At 54.5% G+C, this 19,349-nt stretch overlaps 1 protein-coding gene across 1 annotated transcript in view; it reads right to left on the reverse strand.

The window, feature by feature from the left end:
- Positions 1-16,891: 16,891 nt before the first annotated feature.
- The window catches only part of pla2r1 (phospholipase A2 receptor 1), a 208,688-nt gene continuing 206,230 nt past the window's right edge, over positions 16,892-19,349 (reverse strand). Inside the window, exon 30 of the mRNA XM_038789643.1 lies at positions 16,892-17,879. Coding sequence (XP_038645571.1) covers positions 17,659-17,879 — 221 coding nt within the window. The 3' untranslated portion in view covers positions 16,892-17,658. The remainder of the gene's footprint in view (positions 17,880-19,349) is intronic.

The following is a 19,349-nucleotide window of genomic DNA, read 5'->3' on the forward strand; positions in this document are numbered from 1 at the left end:
AGGCTCTGTGCCTTAATGCACGGAGCATTTGCAATGAAGTGGATGAACTAATCGCTCAGATAGATATAGATGGGTATGATATAATTGGGATTACGGAGACATGGCTACAGGGTGACCAGGGATGGGAACGGAATGTCCCAGGGTTTTCAGTATTCAGGAAGGACAGGCATAAAAGAAAAGGTGGTGGGGTGGGGGGGGGGGGGGGGGGCGGGGGGCAATGGCACTGCTGGTTAAAGAGGAAATTAACACAATAGTTAGATAGGATATTAGCTCTGACAATGTGGAATCTGTATGGGTAGAGTTGAGAACTACCAAGAGACAAAAAACATTAGTGGGTGTCATATATAGACCCCCAAACTGCAGTGGTGAGGTTGGGAATGGCATTAAACATGAAATTATTGATGCATGCAATAAGAGAATATTGGTGATCATGGGTGATTTTAATCTTCATATAGATTGGGCAAATCAAATTAGCCACAATGCCGTAGAGGAGGAATTCCTGGAGTGTATACAGGATGGTTTTCTTGACCAATATGTGGAGGAACCAACTAGAGAGCAGGCCATCTTAGACTGGGGACTGTGTAATGAGAAGGGAATCATTGCCAATCTGGCTGTACGAGACCCCTTGGGGATGAGCGACCATAACATGATAGAATTTTTTATCAAGACGGAGAGTGAAGTAGTTGACTCGGAGACTAGGGTGCTGAATCTTAATAAAGGGAACTAGGTGGATATGAGGCGTGAGTTGACCTTGATAGATTGGGGAAAGTTACATAAAGGGATGACAATGGATAGACAATGGCAAACATTCAAGGAACGCATGGAGGAACTACAGCAACTGTTCATTCCTGCCTGGCAGAAAAGCAAAGGGGGTAAGAGGGTCAATCCATGGCTCACAAAGGAAATTAGAAATAGTGTCCGATCCAAGGAAGAAGCATACAGATTGGCCAAGAAAAATAATAGGTCTGAGGATTGGAAGCAGTTTAGAATTCAGCAAAGAAGCACAAAGGGATTGATTAAGAAGGGGAAGGTACAGTACGAAAGGAAGCTTGCAGGGAACATAAAGACTGACACTAAGAGTTTCCACAGATATGTGGAGAGAAAAAGATTGGTAAAGAGAAATGCAGGCCCCCTGCAGACAGAAACAGGGGAATGCATAATAAGGGACAAAGAAATGGCTGAGCAATTAAATACATACTTTGGTTCTGTCTTCACAAATGAGGACACAAATCAGATCCCAGAAATGTTGGAGAATGAAAGGATTAGTGAGAGGGAAGAACTGAGGGAGATCAACATTAGTAGAGAAATGGTGCTGGGAAAACTGATGGGACTGAAGGCTGATAAATCCCCAGGGCCTGAGAATCTGCATCCCAGAGTGCTTAAAGAGGTGGCTCTGGAAATAGTGGATGCATTGGTGGTCATCTGCCGGGATTCTATAGACTCTGGAACTGTCCCTCCAGATTGGAGGGTAACTCACGTCACTCGAATATTCAAAAAGAGAGTAGAGAGGGAATTATAGACCAGTAAGCCTTACATCGGGAGTGGGGAAAATGCTTGAATCCATTATTAAGGACTTTATAGCGGAGCATTTAGAAAGCAGTGGCAGGATCAGTCAAAGTCAGTATGATTTATGAAGGGAAAATCATGCTTGACAAATCTGTTGGAATTCTTTGAAGTGGCAATCAGTACAGTCGACAAGGGGGAGCCAGTCGATGTGGTATATTTGGACTTTCAGAAGGCGTTTGACAAAGTCCCGCACAAGAGATTATTGTGCAAAATTAAAGCGCATAGGATTGGGGAAATGTCTTGAGGTGGATAGAAAACTGGTTGGCAGAGAGGAAACAAAGAGTAGGGATTAATGGGTCCTTTTCAAATTGGCAGGCAGTAACCAGTGGGGTACCACAGGGAGCGTGCTGGGACCCCAGCTATTCACAATATATATTAATGATTTGGATGAGGGAACAAAATATAACATCTCAAAGTTTGCAGGTGATACCAAATTAGGCGAGAGAGAATTGTGACGAGCAAAATCTGGACAGGTTGCGAGTGGGAAAACCAATGGCAGATGCAGTATAATTTGGATATGTGTGAGGTTATTCATTTCAGAAGCAAAAACAAGAAGGCAGATTACTACCTGAATGGTTGTAAATTGGGAGAGGGGATTGTGCAGAGGGACCTGGGTGTCCTTGTGCATCATTCGCTGAAGGTAAGCATGCAGGTGCAGCAGGCGGTAAAGAAGGCTAATGGTATGTTGGCCTTCATTGCAAAAGGTTTCGAGTATAGAAGCAGGGATGTGTTGCTGCAATTGTACAGGGCCTTGGTGAGGCCAGACTTGGGAGTATTGTGTGCAGTTTTGGTGTCCTTCTCTGAGGAAGGATGTTCTTGCTGTCGATGGAGTGCAGTGAAGGTTTACCAAACTGATTCCAGGGATGACGGGACTGTCATATGTGGAGAAATTGACTAGGTTGGGATTGTTCTCGCTGGAGTTCAGAAGAATGAGGGGGGATCTCATAAAGACTTATAAAATTCTAAAAGGACTAGACAGGGTAGATGCAGGGAAGATGTTACCAATGATGGGTGTGTCCAGAACCAGGAGTCACAGTCTGAGGATTCAGGGTAATCCATTTCGGACAGAGTTGAGACACGTCTTCACACAAGGAGTGGTGAGCCTGTGGAATTCATTACCACAAGAAGTAGTTGATGCTAAAACTTTGAATATATTCAAGAGGCGACTGGATATAGCACTTGGGGAGAATGGGATCAAAGGCTATGAGGAGAAAGCAGGAGTAGGGTATTGAGTTGGATGATCAGCCATGATCGTGATGAATTGCAGAGCAGGCTCGAAGGGCCAAAAGGCCTCCTCCTGCTCCTATCATCTATGTATCTATTAGAATGGTGGAAAACGATCACATCATAAAATGGTTACTCCTATTCCTAGGCAAAGAGTGCAGCAATGGTTTTATCTTCATGTTGATGATATCAACATTTATCGTGAACATTTTAGAAAAGCCTAATGCAAGAGTACACCTAATATATATATGTTTTCACGATATATATTCTCTCATATATATTTTGTTTCATTGTATGGCTCTTCCATTCAGTGAAATACAATGATTGACAAGGGAATAAAGGGGATAGACTTGAAATGAGAGTTGAGGCCACAATCAGATCAGCCATGATCTTAGCAAATGGCACAGCTGGCTTGAGAAGTCAAATGGCCTACTCCTAGAACATAGAACATAGTACAGCACAGAACAGGCCCTTCGGCCCTCAATGTTGTGCCGAGCCATGATCACCCTACTCAAACCCACGTATCCACCCTATACCCGTAACCCAACAACCCCCCCCTTAACCTTACTTTTATTAGGACACTACGGGCAATTTCGCATGGCCAATCCACCTAACCCGCACATCTTTGGACTGTGGGAGGAAACCGGAGTACTCGGAGGAAACCCACGCACACAGGGGGAGGACGTGCAGACTCCACACAGACAGTGACCCAGCCGGGAATCGAACCTGGGACCCTGGAGCTGTGAAGCATTTATGCTAACCACCATGCTATCCTGCTGCCCCTAATTTGTATGTTCTGATTTGTATGTTCATATCATTAATGTCCTTCAGTGACTGCCACCTCCAGTCTATGAGCTTTATGGAAAACCCTTTGAGTTTAATTTAATGCTCACCCCTGAGGCAGGTGTGGTGGTGGTGGTGGTGGTGGGGGGGGGGGGGGGGGGGGGGGGGGGGGGGGGGGATATAATCTAATGGAAGGGTGGTGGGTGGGGACCTCATTGCCTTCCTGTCTATGCACTGATTAAAGTTTGGGGTGGGAAAACGCATCAACTTTCTCGCCCCGTCACCAACTGAGGCTCTTAGGTGGGTAACTGATGCCAACTTAAGGACTTCATCCTGCCATTACTGGTATTCACCCAGCGACAACTGGATACTGGCCTTGTGGGGAGCCTGAAAAGTAAAGTCCACCAGAGTTTCTTGTGGGCTTCTCAGATGAGTCCCTTGTTCAAAGGCACCTGGTGCCTCATCGGGGGGCCTGACATCGGGAAGGGTGCTGGTTGAGTGCCACCCCCTTGTCCAAGCTGCTGCAACTCTTGGCCTCTACGCCATGACCCCCATCTCGCCATTGATCACCTGTGGCCTGGGTGCCTCAGGGATCCTTGGCCTTTGGTGGGTAAATGACTGGCTGCAGCGACCACCTCCCTGATGGTGCTGACTGACAGTCTTGGGGAATGCAATTTCTGCCCCTGGAGTCCTTGATCCTGGAGCAAGCAGGCTGCTGTCCAGTTGTGCTTGATTTGCACTTAATGTGGCTTACCTTCCGAAAGGAGGTAACACAGGGCTCTTGCTGGTGCTCCAGCTAGGTGTGGGGGGGGGGGGGGGGGGGGAGGTCTCACCTCTATGACTTCCATTGAACTCCACCCTTTGTAGCACTTTTCATTTGGTTTAAAGGATCTAATGTGAAGACGGAATGTGAGCTTATAAACCTCAGTGGCTCAATTGAAATTTTCCTGTCTGATAAGTTAAAAAAAATATTTCATAATTAGAATAAATTGTTCTGTTGAAAGATTCTTGCAATGAGTTATAAGGAATTAAAGTTTCTTACAAGGGATCAATATTTCACTGGTATTGTGGATTCACAAGTTGAAGCAACATCAATTTGGGAGTTGAAATTCCAGCAGGGTAGAATTATATCCAACAATTTAAAAAAAAACATAAATTAATTTTGAAAAGCAAGCGTATTCAGTTGCTTTTCTGCAGGCCAAGTCTAACACTAAGAATGCCTGAAGCAACAGGTTGGAATCTGTTTCAGGAATGATATGGGAGCATTGAGTCTTGATGCCAGCCGTTCAGGTTTAGCTGCTGATTATTATCCAGGTCAAAACCAGAGTAAAAAACAGCAGGAAAGCTCTTGAAAAAATTACATTAATACTTTTCAAATAAAGAGATGCAGTGGGAGCGATTATCCTGCTGCATTGTGCTAGGCGCAAATCCTGCTATGTTGGGAGAAAAGTGGGAGGGGCCCTAAACAGGCTTTGCACCGGGTGTCAATCAGAGAACGATGCTCCCTGCAGCAGATGTAATCTGGTTCATGTCGTCGCTGGGGAGGGCCCCGATGCCAGTGATGCTTGGGATGGGGGGTTGATGCCGGCTAGGATGATGGGGGGGGGGGGGGGGGGGGGGGTGCCTGAACTGGAACTTTGAGAGCGGGCTCTTCAAAAAGGGCGCCACGATCTCTGTGAAGCTGGGCTTGCCGGAGTGTTTAGGCCCTGCCCCCCCCCCCCCCCCCCCCCCCCCAAGAGGCTTGTGGACGAGCTGGAGTGGGATGTCTGGAGCGCAGGGTGACCATGGAGCAGAGTGCCAGAGAGCGGTGACCAGAGAGCAGGGTGGCCGGAGAGCAGGGAGGCCGGAGAGCAGGGTGGCCAGAGAGCAGGGTGGCCAGAGAGCAGGGTGGCCAGAGAGCAGGGTGGCCAGAGAGCAGGGTGGCCAGAGAGCAGGGTGGCCAGAGAGCAGGGTGGCCAGAGAGCAGGGTGGCCAGAGAGCTGGACAGCCAGTGAACAGGGCGGCCGGAGAGCAAGGTGGCCAGTGAGCAGGGTGACCGAAGAGCAGGGTGGTCAGAGAGCAGGGTGGCCAGAGAGCAGGGTGGCCAGAGAGCAGGGTGGCCAGAGAGCAGGGTGGCCAGAGAGCTGGACAGCCAGTGAACAGGGCGGCCGGAGAGCAAGGCGGCCAGTGAGCAGGGCGGCCAGTGAGCAGGGCGGCCGGAGAGCAGGGCGGCCGGAGAGCAGGGTGGTCAGAGAGCAGGGTGGTCAGAGAGCAGAGTGGCCAGTGAGCAGGGCGGCCAGTGAGCAGGGCGGCCGGAGAGCAGGGCGGCCGGAGAGCTGGGCGGCCAGAGAGCTGGGTGGCCAGAGAGCAGGGTGGCCGAAGAGCAGGGTGGCCAGAGAGCTGGGCGGCCGGAGAGCTGGGCGGCCGGAGAGCAGGGTGGCCGGAGAGCAGGGCAGCCTGGAGAGCAGGGCGGCCAGAGAGCTGGGTGGCCGGAGAGCAGGGTGGCCAGAGAGCTGGGTGGCCGGAGAGCAGGGTGGCCGAAGAGCTGGGCGGCCGGAGAGCTGAGCGGCCAGAGAGCTGAGCGGCCAGAGAACTGGGTGGCCGGAGAGCAGGGTGGCCGAAGAGCAGGGCGGCCGGAGAGCTGGGCGGCCAGTGAGCAGGGTGGCTGGAGAGCAAGGCAGCCGAAGAGCAGGGTGGCTGGAGAGCAGGATGGTCAGAGAGCAGGGTGGCCAGAGATCAGGGTGGCCGGAGAGCAGGATGGTCAGAGAGCAGGGTGGCCGGAGAGCAGGGTGGCCGGAGAGCTGGGTGGCCAGATAGCTGGGTGGCCAGAGAGCTGGGTGGCCAGAGAGCAGGGTGGCCGGAGAGCAGGGTGGCCGGAGAGCTGGGCGGCCTGGAGAGAAGGGCAGCCAAAGAGCTGGGTGGCCGGAGAGCAGGGTGGCCAGAGAGCTGGGCGGTCAGTGAGCAGGGTGGCTGGAGAGCTGGGCGGCCAGTGAGCAGGGCGGCTGGAGAGCAGGGTGGCCGGAGAGCAGGGTGGCCAGTGAGCAGGGTGGCCGGAGAGCAGGGTGGCCGGAGAGCAGGGCGGCCGGAGAGCAAGGTGGTCAGAGAGCAGGGCGGTCGGAGAGCAGGGAGGCCGGAGAGCAGGGCGGCCGGAGAGCAGGGTGGCCGGAGAGCTGGGTGGCCAGAGAGCAGGGTGGCCAGAGCTGGGCGGTCAGTGAGCAGGGTGGCTGGAGAGTTGGGCGGCCAGTGAGCAGGGTGGCTGAAAAGCAGGGTGGCTGAAGAGTAGGGTGGCCAGAGAGCTGGGCGGTCAGTGAGCAGGGCGGCCGGAGTGCTGGGCGGCCAGTGAGCAGGGCGGCCGGAAAGAAAGGCAGCCGGAGAGCAGGGTGGCCGGAGAGCAGGGTGGCCGGAGAGCAGGGTGGCCGGAGAGCAGTGTGGCCGGAGAGCAGGGTGGTCAGAGAGCAGGGTGGCCGAAGAGCAAGGTGGCCAGAGAGCTGGGTGGCCAGAGAGCAGGGTGGCCGGAGAGCAGGGTGGCCGGAGAGCAGGGTGGCCGGAGAGCAGGGTGGCCTGGAGAGCTGGGTGGACGGAGAGCAGGGTGGCTGAAGAGCAGAGTGGCCAAAGAGCAGGGTGGCCAGAGAGCTGGGCGGTCAGTGAGCAGGGCGGCTGGAGAGCAGCGTGGCCAGAGAGCAGGGCGGCCAGTGAGCAGGACGGCCGGAGAGCAGGGCAGACTGGAGAGCAGGGTGGTCAGAGAGCAGGGTGGCCAGTGAGCAGGGTGGCCGGAGAGCAGGGTGGCCGGAGAGCAGGGTGGCCGAAGAGCAGGGTGGCCTGGAGAGCAGAGTGGCCAGAGAGCAGGGTGGCCAGAGAGCAGTGTGGCCGGAGAGCTGGGCGGTCAGAGAGCAGGGTGGCCGGAGAGCAGGGTGGCCGAAGAGCAGGGTGGCCGGAGAGCAGGGTGGCCAGAGAGCAGGGCGGCCAGAGAGCAGGGTGGCCGGACAGCAGGGCGGCCCGGAGAGCTGGGTGGCCGGAGAGCAGGGTGGCCGGAGAGCAGGGTGGCCGGAGGGCTGGGTGGCCGAAGAGCAGGGTGGCCGGAGAGCAGGGTGGCCGGAGAGCAGGGTGGCCGGAGAGCAGGGTGGCCGGAGAGCTGGGCGGCCGGCGAGCAGGGTGGCCGGAGAGCAGGGTGGCCGGAGAACAGGGTGGCCGGAGAGCAGGGCGGCCTGGAGAGCAGGGTGGCCGGAGAGCTGGGCGGCCGGAGAGCAGGGTGGACGGAGAGCAGGGTGGCCGGAGAACAGGGTGGCCGGAGAGCAGGGCGGTCTGGAGAGCAGGGCGGCCTGGAGAGCAGGGTGGCCGGAGAGCTGGGCGGCCGGGAGAGCAGGGTGGCCGGAGAGCAGGGTGGCCGGAGAGCAGGGTGGCCGGAGCGCTGGGTGGCCGGAGAGCAGGGTGGCCAGAGAGCAGGGCGGCCGGAGAGCAGGGCGGCCAGAGAGCTGGGTGGCCTGAGAGCAGGGTGGCCGGAGAGCAGGATGGTCAGAGAGCAGGGTGGCCGGAGAGCAGGATGGTCAGAGAGCAGGGTGGCCTGAGTGCTGGGTGGCCAGAGAGCTAGGTGGCCAGAGAGCTGGGTGGCCGAAGAGCATTGCGGCCTGTGGAGCTGGGTGGCCGGAAAGCAGGGTGGCCAAAGAGCAGGGTGGCCAGAGAGCTGGGCGGCTGGAGAGCTGGGCGGCCAGTGAGCAGGGCGGTTGGAGAGCAGGGCGGCCGGAGAGCCGGGTGGCCGGAGAGCAGGGTGGCCAGAGAGTAGGGTGGCTGGAGGGCTGGGTGGTCGGAAGGTTGGGTGGTCAGAGAGCAGGGCGGTCAGAGAGCAGGGTGGCTGGAGAGCAAGGCAGCCGGAGAACAGGGTGGCCGAAGAGCAGGGTGGCCGGAGAGCAGGGTGGCCAGAGAGCAGGGTGGCCAGAGAGCAGGGCGGCCAGAGAGCAGGGTGGCCGGACAGCAGGGCGGCCCGGAGAGCTGGGTGGCCGGATAGCAGGGTGGCCGGAGAGCAGGGTGGCCAGAGGGCTGGGTGGCCGGAGAGCAGGGTGGCCGGAGAGCAGGGTGGCCGGGAGAGCAGGGTGGCCGGAGAGCAGGGTGGCCGGAGAGCAGGGTGGCCGGAGAGCTGGGCGGCCGGAGAGCAGGGTGGCCGGAGAGCAGGGTGGCCGGGAGAACAGGGTGGCCGGAGAGCAGGGCGGCCTGGAGAGCAGGGTGGCCGGAGAGCTGGGCGGCCGGAGAGCAGGGTGGCCGGAGAGCAGGGTGGCCGAAGAACAGGGTGGCCGGTGAGCAGGGCGGTCTGGAGAGCAGGGTGGCCGGAGAGCTGGGTGGCCGGAGAGCAGGGTGGCCAGAGAGCAGGGCGGCCGGAGAGCAGGGCGGCCAGAGAGCTGGGTGGCCTGAGAGCAGGGTGGCCGGAGAGCAGGATGGTCGGAGAGCAGGGTGGCCGGAGAGCAGGATGGTCAGAGAGCAGGGTGGCCTGAGAGCTGGGTGGCCAGAGAGCTGGGTGGCCGAAGAGCATGACGGCCTGTGGAGCTGGGTGGCCGGAGAGCAGGGTGGCCAAAGAGCAGGGTGGCCAGAGAGCTGGGCGGCTGGAGAGCTGGGCGGCCAGTGAGCAGGGCGGCTGGAGAGCAGGGCGGCCAGAGAGCCGGGTGGCCGGAGAGCAGGGTGGCCAGAGAGTAGGGTGGCTGGAAGGCTGGGTGGTCGGAAGGTTGGGTGGTCAGAGAGCAGGGCGGTCAGAGAGCAGGGTGGCTGGAGAGCAAGGCAGCCGGAGAGCAGGGTGGCCGGAGAGCAGGATGGTCAGAGAGCAGGGTGGCCTGAGAGCAGGGTGGCCGGAGAGCAGGGTGGCCGGAGGGCAGGATGGTCAGAGTGCAGGGTGGTCAGAGAGCAGGGTGGCCGGAGAGCAGGGAGACCGGAGAGCTGGGCGGCCAGTGAGCAAGGTGGCTGAAGAGCAAGGTGGCCAGAGAGCTGGGTGGCCAGAGAGCTAGGTGGCCAGAGAGCTGGGTGGCCGAAGAGCATGGCGGTCTGTGGAGCTGGGTGGCCGGAGAGCAGGGTGGCCAAAGAGCAGGGTGGCCAGAGAGCTGGGCGGCTGGAGAGCTGGGCGGCCAGTGAGCAGGGCGGCTGGAGAGCAGGGCGGCCGGAGAGCTGGGTGGCCGGAGAGCAGGATGGTCAGAGAGCAGGGTGGCCTGAGAGCAGGGTGGCCGGAGAGCAGGATGGTCAGAGAGCAGGGCGGTCAGAGAGCAGGGCGGCCGGAGAGCTGGGCGGCCGGAGAGCAGGGCGGCCTGGAGAGCTGGGTGGCCGGAGAGCTGGGTGGCCGGAGAGCCGGGTGGCCGGAGAGCAGGGTGGCCAGAGAGTAGGGTGGCTGGAGGGCTGGGTGGTCGGAAGGTTGGGTGGTCAGAGAGCAGGGCGGTCAGAGAGCAGGGTGGCTGGAGAGCAAGGCAGCCGGAGAGCAGGGCGGCCGGAGAGCAGGGTGGCCGGAGAGCAGGATGGTCAGAGAGCAGGGTGGTCAGAGAGCAGGGTGGCCGGAGAGCAGGGCGGCCGGAGAGCTGGGTGGCCGGAGAGCAGGGTGGCCGGAGAGCAGGGTGGCCGGAGAGCAGGGTGGCCGGAGAGCTGGGTGGCCAGAGAGCAGGGCGGCCCGGAGAGCTGGGTGGGCCTGGAGAGCTGGGTGGCCGGAGAGCTGGGTGGCCGGAGAGCAGGGTGGGCCTGGAGAGCCGGGTGGCCAGAAAGCAGGGTGGCCGGAGAGCCGGGTGGCCGGAGAGCAGGATGGTCAGAGAGCAGGGTGGCCGGAGAGCAGGGCGGCCGGAGAGCAGGGCGGCCGGAGAGCAGGGTGGCCGGAGAGCTGGGTGGCCGGAGAGCAGGGCGGCCGGAGAGCTGGGTGGCCGGAGAGCTGGGTGGCTGGAGAGCCGGGTGGGCCTGGAGAGCCGGGTGGCCGGAAAGCAGGGTGGCCGGAGAGCCGGGTGGCCGGAGAGCTAGGTGGCCGGAGAGCAGGATGGCCAGAGAGTAGGGTGGCCGGAGAGCTGGGTGGCCAGAGGGCAGGGTAGCTGGAGAGCTGGGTCGCCGGAGAGCAGGGCGGCCTGGAGAGCTGGGCGGCCTGGAGAGCTGGGTGGCCGGAGAGCAGGGTGGCTGGAGAGCTGGGTGGCCGGAGAGCAGGGTGGCTGGAGGGCTGGGTGGTCGGAAGGTTGGGTGGCCAGAGAGCAGGGTGGCTGAAGAGCAAGGCAGCCGGAGAGCAGGGTGGCCGGAGAGCAGGGTGGCCGGAGAGCAAGGTGGCCGGAGAGCAAGGTGGTCAGAGAGCTGGGTGGCCAGTGAGCAGGGCGGCTGGAGAGCAGGGCGGCCGGAGAGCAGGGTGGCCGGAGAGCAGGATGGTCAGACAGCAGGGCGGTCAGAGAGCAGGGCGGCCGGAGAGCTGGGTGGCCAGGAGAGCTGGGTGGGCTTGGAGAGCTGGGTGGGCCTGGAGAGCTGGGTGGCTGGAGAGCTGGGTGGCCAGAGAGCAGGGTGGCCGGAGAGCTGGGTGGCCAGGAGAGCAGGGCGGCCCGGAGAGCTGGGTGGGCCTGGAGAGCTGGGTGGCCGGAGAGCTGGGTGGCTGGAGAGCTGGGTGGGCCTGGAGAGCTGGGTGGCTGGAGAGCTGGGTGGCCGGAGAGCTGGGTGGCCGGAGAGCTGGGTGGCCGGAGAGCAGGGTGGCCGGAGAGCAGGGTGGCCGGAGGGCAGGGTGGCCGGAGAGCTGGGTGGCCGGAGAGCTAGGTGGCCGGAGAGCAGGGTAGTCAGACAGCAGGGTGGCCGGAGAGCTGGGTGGCCGGAGGGCTGGGTGGCCGCAGAGCTGGGTAGTCAGACAGCAGGGTGGCCGGAGAGCTGGGTGGCCGGAGGGCTCGGTGGCCGCAGAGCTGGGTAGTCAGACAGCTGGGTGGCCGGAGAGCTGGGTGGCCGGAGAGCAGGGTGGCCGGCGAGCAGGGTGGCCGGAGGGCTGGGTGGCCGCAGAGCTGGGTAGTCAGACAGCAGGGTGGCCGGAGAGCTGGGTGGCTGGAGAGCAGGGTGGCCGGAGAGCAGGGTGGCCGGAGAGCAGGGTGGCCGGAGAGCAGGGTGGCTGGAGAGCTGGGTGGCCGGAGAGCTGGATGGCCGGAGGGCTGGGTGGCCGCAGAGCTGGGTAGTCAGACAGCAGGGTGGCCGGAGAGCTGGGTAGTCAGACAGCAGGGTGGCCGGAGAGCTGGGTGGCCTGCCATACCTAATGCAAAGATCATAATTATATGTGGTGGGTGTAAAGAGGACTTAAACGTGGTGAGCATCTTCGGGAATTTAGGAAGCGTGAGTCAAGCATGAATGGGACGAGGCAATGGGAAGGCCTAAGACTTAATTGTTTCTGTCCTTCCAGGCATGTATCCGCAATCCAGAGGTGCAGGATCTTGCCTGAATAGGGACCCTGTTATCCATTTCTGAAGAGGTGGTTGTAGATCTCTGAGAGAATAAAAGGTCAGATAATTCTGTTGCACCCTCCACAAGTGTAGATGCAATCATCTTGGGTGATGCCTATTTGCGACTCGATTCAGGGACAAAAGCTAATGAGCACCTCTGACAGCAAGAGCAGCTGATGTAAACCAAGGGCACTAACAGCCAGAAGACAGTTGGGTGCCAGGCCTATGCTGAGCCCTCGGCTAATGATAGGATTCTGGTCTTGGCTGCACTGAGTCAGATGGGGGTGTAGTGACACACAGGGAATATCTGATGGTGCTGCCAGAGGTTATGGTACATTGATACATGGATACATAGAAGATAGGAGCAGGAGGAGGCCTTTTGGCCCTTCGAGCCTGTTCCACCATTCATCACGATCATGGCTGATCATCCAACATCAACAGCCGAATCCTACTTTCTCCCCATAGCCTTTGATCCCATTCTCCCCATGGTGCAGCCATGTGTGGACAATGGAGGGGTCCATTCAGATGTGTGAATGCATGGCTCCTTGATGGAGTGGTTGGCTATCATTATGGAGAGCAAGATCCACCCACTGACTCTTTGGTATGCATGTGGATTCCCTTCCAGATGCCAGCATCTCTGGTAAACTGGTGTAAATGCGTGCTGAGGGGGAGGCGGAGCCGCAGCCCGCCCCATCTCAGAGCACCTTTCAATTTGCTTTGAGGGTGGACAGGTGTTCCTCAAGTTCTGCCGGTGACCTGACTGTCTTGTGCAGACATCACTGAGGATTCAGTGCCATGAATGCAGGAGCCCTTCAGCATCCAGGACCCATCAGGCCATGAGCACCACCCAATGGACATAGCCGCAGATTTCTGAACCACACCCAATCAGAGAACTTGGAAGCCTAAAAGCACCAGGGTGGCATGAGTATTTAAACTTTAACTGTTACTAACTGGTCATTGCATTATTATATTCTGTTGGTGAACCTATTCCTGTGCCTTTTATTCAGTGATTGATGGCTTGTGAATGGCAATGAATTGAAGCTCACCATAATCTCCGAGGACAATAGGCTGCTCTTCTCTTTGCAAGAGAGCTGATTGGTGGTGATCAGCTCAGGAAATGGGCAAGGTTGAGAATGTGGGGGCATCACGAATAACCTCAACTGGTATGGGAATGGAACCCATGCTGTTTGCGTTGCTCCGCATCATGTACCAGCCATCCAGACTTAACTGACCCCCATGTTGGAGCCTCATCTACTTGTCTGTAAAGTGAATGCAGGGTCTGGCCATCCCCATGTCAGGCACTACGCTTGGAGACACTGGGTGATGATTCGCTGATATGTATTAAATGTGGTGCCACGTGGTAAATGTGATGACACGTGGGAGTGTTGTGGCCTGTTGCAGCTCTGAACTCTCACGCCAGCTGTGACTGTGAATTAGGTTGTCACAAGTCTCTCTAACATACATCTCCAAGGCTCTTGCTGCTGGTATGGGCAGCTTATCTTATTGTTCTGCCTCCTCTGCCCCATCTCCACATCCCCTCTCTCCTTTCTAAAGAGGTGAGACTCCTCAGGATGCAAGGGCTTGCCCCTCTGCTATTCCAGATTTCGCACAGTGTTGCAGACTATGATGCTAAACATTCTTGCTCGATCATATTACAGTACTCTTCTGGAACTTTCCAGGCAATGGAGTCATACCTTGAGCAGTCCGATTGGCTGCTTGGTCGAGGCCATGGCTAACCCACGACTGGCATTGTGCAAGGGTTTCTCACTGATGACAGCAGCCATGTCTTGAGAGGGCACCCCTCATCACCAGGAAACAACTGTTGTATAGAATCGTAGAATTTACAGTGCAGAAGGAGGCTATTCGGCCCATCGAGTCTGCTCCGCCGCTTGGAAAGAGAACCCCACAGCTCCACTCTACTCCCTTAGCCCAGTAAACCCACCCAACCATTTTGGACACTAAGGGCATTTTTTATCATGGCCAATCCACCTAACCCGCACATCTTTGGACTGTGGGAGGAAACCGGAGCACCCGGAGGAAACCCACGCACACACAAGGAGAACGTGCAGACTCCGCACAGACAGTGACCCAAGCCAGGAAACGAACCTGGGACCCTGGAGCTGTAAAGCAACTATGCTAAACACTGTGCTACTGTGCTGCCTATCTGGGAGTGCCAGAGCACATCTGCATCATGAGGGCATCCTGGGAAATGGGCACAAACTTTCTCCTTTAGTTGTGGCGGTATCACAGCTTAATATCTATTTTCTACCAACAGGCAGTGCTGGCAAAACAGGTGTGGCCTTCTGATAATGAAAACTTAAATGGAAATAATCTAAAGATGGTCCTTGAAGATTTCATGTGATGGGGATATGATCACTTCCTTTAGCAGCTTGCTCCATCATGGGATTGCCCTTGGGGACATCTTGATACACTGCCTTGGAAACATATGGGCTGGGTTTCTGCGATATCACGGCTAAGTGTTGACGCCGGTGTTCTTCGGGGACTAGAATGGCGTCGGAGTGCTGTGCGCTGTTCCGGCGCCGCAACCCGGCCCTGCACGGCCCGCGCATGGTTTCCGTCTCTGCACCGGCGCCTGTGCAACATGGCAGAGCCCTACAGGGGTCTGGCGCGGAGGAACATAGGCTCCCCCACCCGAAATGAGTGCGCCTGCCGATCGGTATCCCCCGATCGCGGGCCTGCCCACTGTAGAGGCACCCCCAGGAGTCGGATCCCCCCCCAGGAGTCGGATCCCCCCCCCCGGAGTCGGATCCCCCCCGCTCCCCCCACCAGGACAGCCCCCGCAGCTAGAACGCTCAAGTCCCACCGCGCGTGTAGAATCGCCGCGGGGGCCACTTTCAATGACCCCCTACCGGCGCCGCGGGTGCGATTAGTCCCCAGAGAATCAGCGGCCCGGCGTCGGAGCAGTGTGGCGGGATTCTCGCGCCCCTCCGGCGGTTCTCTGACCTGGCGCGGGCTCGGAGAATCCCGGCCTTGGACTTAGTAGTTTGTGTGGACATTACCTCATGTTTTGGCGTTAGCAGACAGCACCGGGTGCTTCAGGCATAAGTCCATTCCATATTGAATAAAACATGGTCAGTTTATTGTTCTCCCACCTTCATTGTACTGATTCCCAATCCAAATATTTGATCAAGAATGTGACACTGGTGTATTTGCCAACCTGACTCATACAGAATTGGATCGCCTCAATCTTACATATATCTCTTGCCATATAAAGATCCCACACACTACTTGCAAAACCCAGGATTTAACAATCAAATGTTTGGTAAGCAATACTTTTGTTGCACTGCCAAACATTCCTTCTCAGAAATCTTAGAATCCTGTTTGCTTTGAATGTTATCTGCTGAATGTGGAACCCCCACTGAGGATTATGTTTAAGGTGAACCCCCAGGTTCTACCTGCTGGAGAATCTGATTACTGAACTTAAAACTATCTGTTGGTGGATCCATTTTGTTAGTAATGCACATGGCATAACATTTTTGGCATTGAATGGCATCTCCCACTGGTCCTGCCATTTTTGTCATTCTTGCGGATCATCATGTAGTGAAGTGATGTGATCTTGTGTTTTCCCTTAAGTGTAAGCCATGCAGTCATCTTCAAATAACGCCGCCCACTTTTTAATTAACTTGTTGGGAAGGTTGTTCATGTAAATCAAGAAGAGTAAACCACCCAGCACAGTTCCTTGGGGCACTCCAAAGAAATCATCTCGGGGAGAAGATAATTCCCCATCATCCTCTATTTTTTGTCTTTCGAGGATGCACTTCCGGTGATCGCATACCACTTGGGCGTAAAACTCCTTTCTGTTTATTAAGGCTGCGGGCTGGCCTGAGGGAGCTTAGATTGCCACGTGGATGAAACCAATTTCACCCTGCACACATAGAAAGCCTGCAATGACCCCAAAATCAACAGACCACTCAGTCTGGCTAACAGGGACAGTGCGCTAGTACACAAGCTCTCCAGTCCTCTTAAATAGGGCATAGGCCACCTCTCTAATGCAGCAATGTGCAGCTGCTTGGGATATCCTGTACATATCCCTTGTGGATCCTCAGACGGGGCCGGGTGGTCAGCACTGCGGTGATTTTCAGTACCACTGTCATCACCCAATCCTATCCATTATAGGTCGTACTGCAGCACTGCGTAGTGGTTAGTGATGGACTCCTTGACAGGTGCAGTTTTCTTTGACACTGTTGCTCCAACATCTGTGGCACAGTGGTTAACGACGCAGCCTCACAGCGCCAGGACCCGGGTTCAATTCTGACCTCGGGTGACCGTCTGCATGGAGTTTGCACATTCTCCCTGTGTCTGTCTGTGTTTCCTCCAGCTGCTCCGGTTTCCGGTTTCAGGTTAGGTGAATTGGCTATGCTAATATTGCCCAGAGGTTAGATGAGGTTCTGGAGATAGGGGCGAGGGATTGGGATCAAACCCGGGTCCCTGACACTGTTCAATGCTCCTGAGCACTCTGCCATGACCAGTCTTTGACCTCTCCTGCTGCCGTTCCCCATGGTGTTCTTCTGTGTTACTGCTGCTGTGCTAGTATAGGTAACTCTGAAAACTGATGCACACTTCCTCTGCACCTCTCTTCATTGCTCGGAAGGCCAGGAGGATGGCTACAGGAGTCCCATGTCTCAACTATTCCCCTTTTACTGACTGCTGCCCTCGGGAGGGAATTGCTTCCAGTTGCCCCTCTGAGCTGCCCTCAGTTTTGCAGCTCTTTCCCTCAGTTTTGGAAGTTTTCTAGTTTTTTCTTCACTTTTGGTGAAAGTTTGCAATTCAACGGAAGGTAGCTCCGCAATGGCTGACATTCTCGAGTCTGAGGCCTTTCCTGGATACAATCACTTTGACTGATCAGGGATTTTAAGGGGCGTGATCCCATTGCACATGTTTAAATTCTGAAAGTAAAATTTAATTCCAGTCACAGGTATGTAAATGCTTTTTGTTTTTATTACTTTATCAGAGTTACAAAGGCAGAGCTCAGAGTGCGGACAGGTGCAAACCCCTAATCCAGCTCCTTGCCTGCTCCAAAAACCAATTCAAATTGAATCCAATTTATGGTCCCCACAAGAGAGACTTAGCAGACCCAGGCATTACACCTGACCTCATGCTCACCTTAGCCAAAAGGCCGAGAAGCGAACACCAATGCTTTTTTGACAAGCCTTCCTGCCACCTCCATGTGGTATCACCACCTCATTCCCTCCCGCCACACACAATTCAGCCCAGAGTTCTTGTATTGGGCCTCCTGAGCGATTCCACAGCCCCCTCTTGTCCTGGTTTCCACTCCAGAGAGCTGCAGTAAATTCTGCCCAATATGTTAATAACCCAACACAAGAAGCAGAAGTGATTCATGCTGCATGGATACCTACACATGTCAAGTTATCAAAATTTAGAATACGAGAATACAATGCCCTGTTCACAATACTTAACAATTGAAGCTTTTGTACAATTTATGTAAATAGAACTGGCTCTTCAACTAACGCCTGCTGCTTAGACTAGAAAAAATATATAAGAATAAAATCCCTCTATTGAGTGCACAATGTGCAGAAAACTGCATTCACATTGTATGACAATGATTTAAACTATGTTTAAATGAGCATTATTTGTTGAATCTTGAGTCAACATTTCCATCCATCATTTAAAAACTCAAGTCCGTTGAACCTTTCTTGTACATTGGGTGTATGAATCCACTTAGTTAATTTTCACCATTCCTTTCGAATGCAGAAATAAGAATGTTTCCATCGCAATCAGTACCTTCAGGGGTAGTCTGCCTATAATATGCATTCCCTGAGAATCTGAAAGACGGCCGATTCCTCTTCCACAGATACCACAAACCGACTGCACCCAATGCAATGATGGTGGTTACCACCAATGCTATCACAATTTTAAATATTGCTGCATTTCCCATTTGGTATCCTGTGGAGAGAACAAGCATTTGGTTACTAAAAATCCAATTACTCGCATTTTAACAAAACAAAATAGAACTACATCGAAGTAATGGTTTTGGGAAAGAAGCTGGAAGGCTTTCCTGTTGATAAAATAAGTGCAAATAAAACAGGCTGCAAAATCCCAATGAAGTAGTCGCTTCACATCTCTGAAAGAAATCTCAAAAAGTATCAGATATCTGTAGAGTGTTGACTGTAGTGTAATGGATTAATAAACAGTTAGTGATGTGGACCATGAGGTAACAGCAGTCATGCGTTTGAGACACTGTACAGCAGCTGGAGCAGGCAGCGTAAATAAACCAGTTTGAAGTGACAATCTGAGGCAGGCTACAGTGTCTCGAGAGAAGATAGACCACGCCACGATTGTCTGAAACATGGACAGTACCAACCAAAACAATGGAAAGAGCAGAACCCACAATAGATTTTAAAATAAATATTGATACGTATTTAAAACATATTTTAAAGGGTCTGGGAAAAGACAGGGAATGGGACTAAATAGCCTTTTTCAAAGATCCAATACAATCATAATTGGTCAAATGGTCATCTTCTACACTGTAAAATTCATTACCTAGATAGAATGGGATTGGTTCCACAAAGCCTCATTTTTCTTAGAAATTAGTGATTCAATTATTATATATTCAAGTCCAAAATAGTGGCTTTCACTCTGCCATTTTTATGGCAGCCATATACATGTCAAAAAGGTTAACACTGACTAATTAACCCTATATTTCTACAGAGTCTTTAACGTAACAAAACCTCTCGAGACACTTCACAGGAACAGTGTCAAACCAAGTGAGGCCACATAAGGAGATATGAGATCAGATGACTAAAAGCATGGTCAACGAGTCCGTTGAAATAAAAGAGCCTAAAGTTTATTGTTTTCTTCGGCGTTCACAATTAAGCTATTAATGTATGCTTCCCTTACGACAAATCTTTTTAAATGACGATTGCATCGAGGTTGTAAACAATAGAAAGTATGGCTATTCAGTCACTGTCTATCCAACAGCTTTCATCTTGTTGATTCTCATTCTGAAGTAAAAAGATATAATTGCTTTTATGAATAACATTAGATCAAACAACTCCTTTACTTCATCCTCCAATTTCTAATCAGTTGGAAAAACAACCAGAGGTACCTGTTGAAACAAATTTAGATGAAACTTTTTTCACTGAACAAAGTGAATAAATTTAGACTGCTTTGGAATTTGAACGTGTGAACAAGAGGAAGACAACAGCAAGGATATCCTCTCCCTTTGAAAACTTTGTCCGTCCATCTTTGTCTCACATGTATTCTACAGTTGTAAAAACACTCGACTTTACCATTACATGAATAGTTTTTGAAATGTCTTCCCTGGTGTTCTTTGAAATAACTTGGAAAAACTGAGGATATTAACATTTAAAAAAAATTAATTTACGGGATGTGGGCGTCGCTGGGTTAGGCCAG

The sequence above is a fragment of the Scyliorhinus canicula genome, chromosome 2, assembly GCF_902713615.1.
Source record: "Scyliorhinus canicula chromosome 2, sScyCan1.1, whole genome shotgun sequence".
Taxonomy (NCBI): Eukaryota; Metazoa; Chordata; class Chondrichthyes; order Carcharhiniformes; family Scyliorhinidae; genus Scyliorhinus; species Scyliorhinus canicula.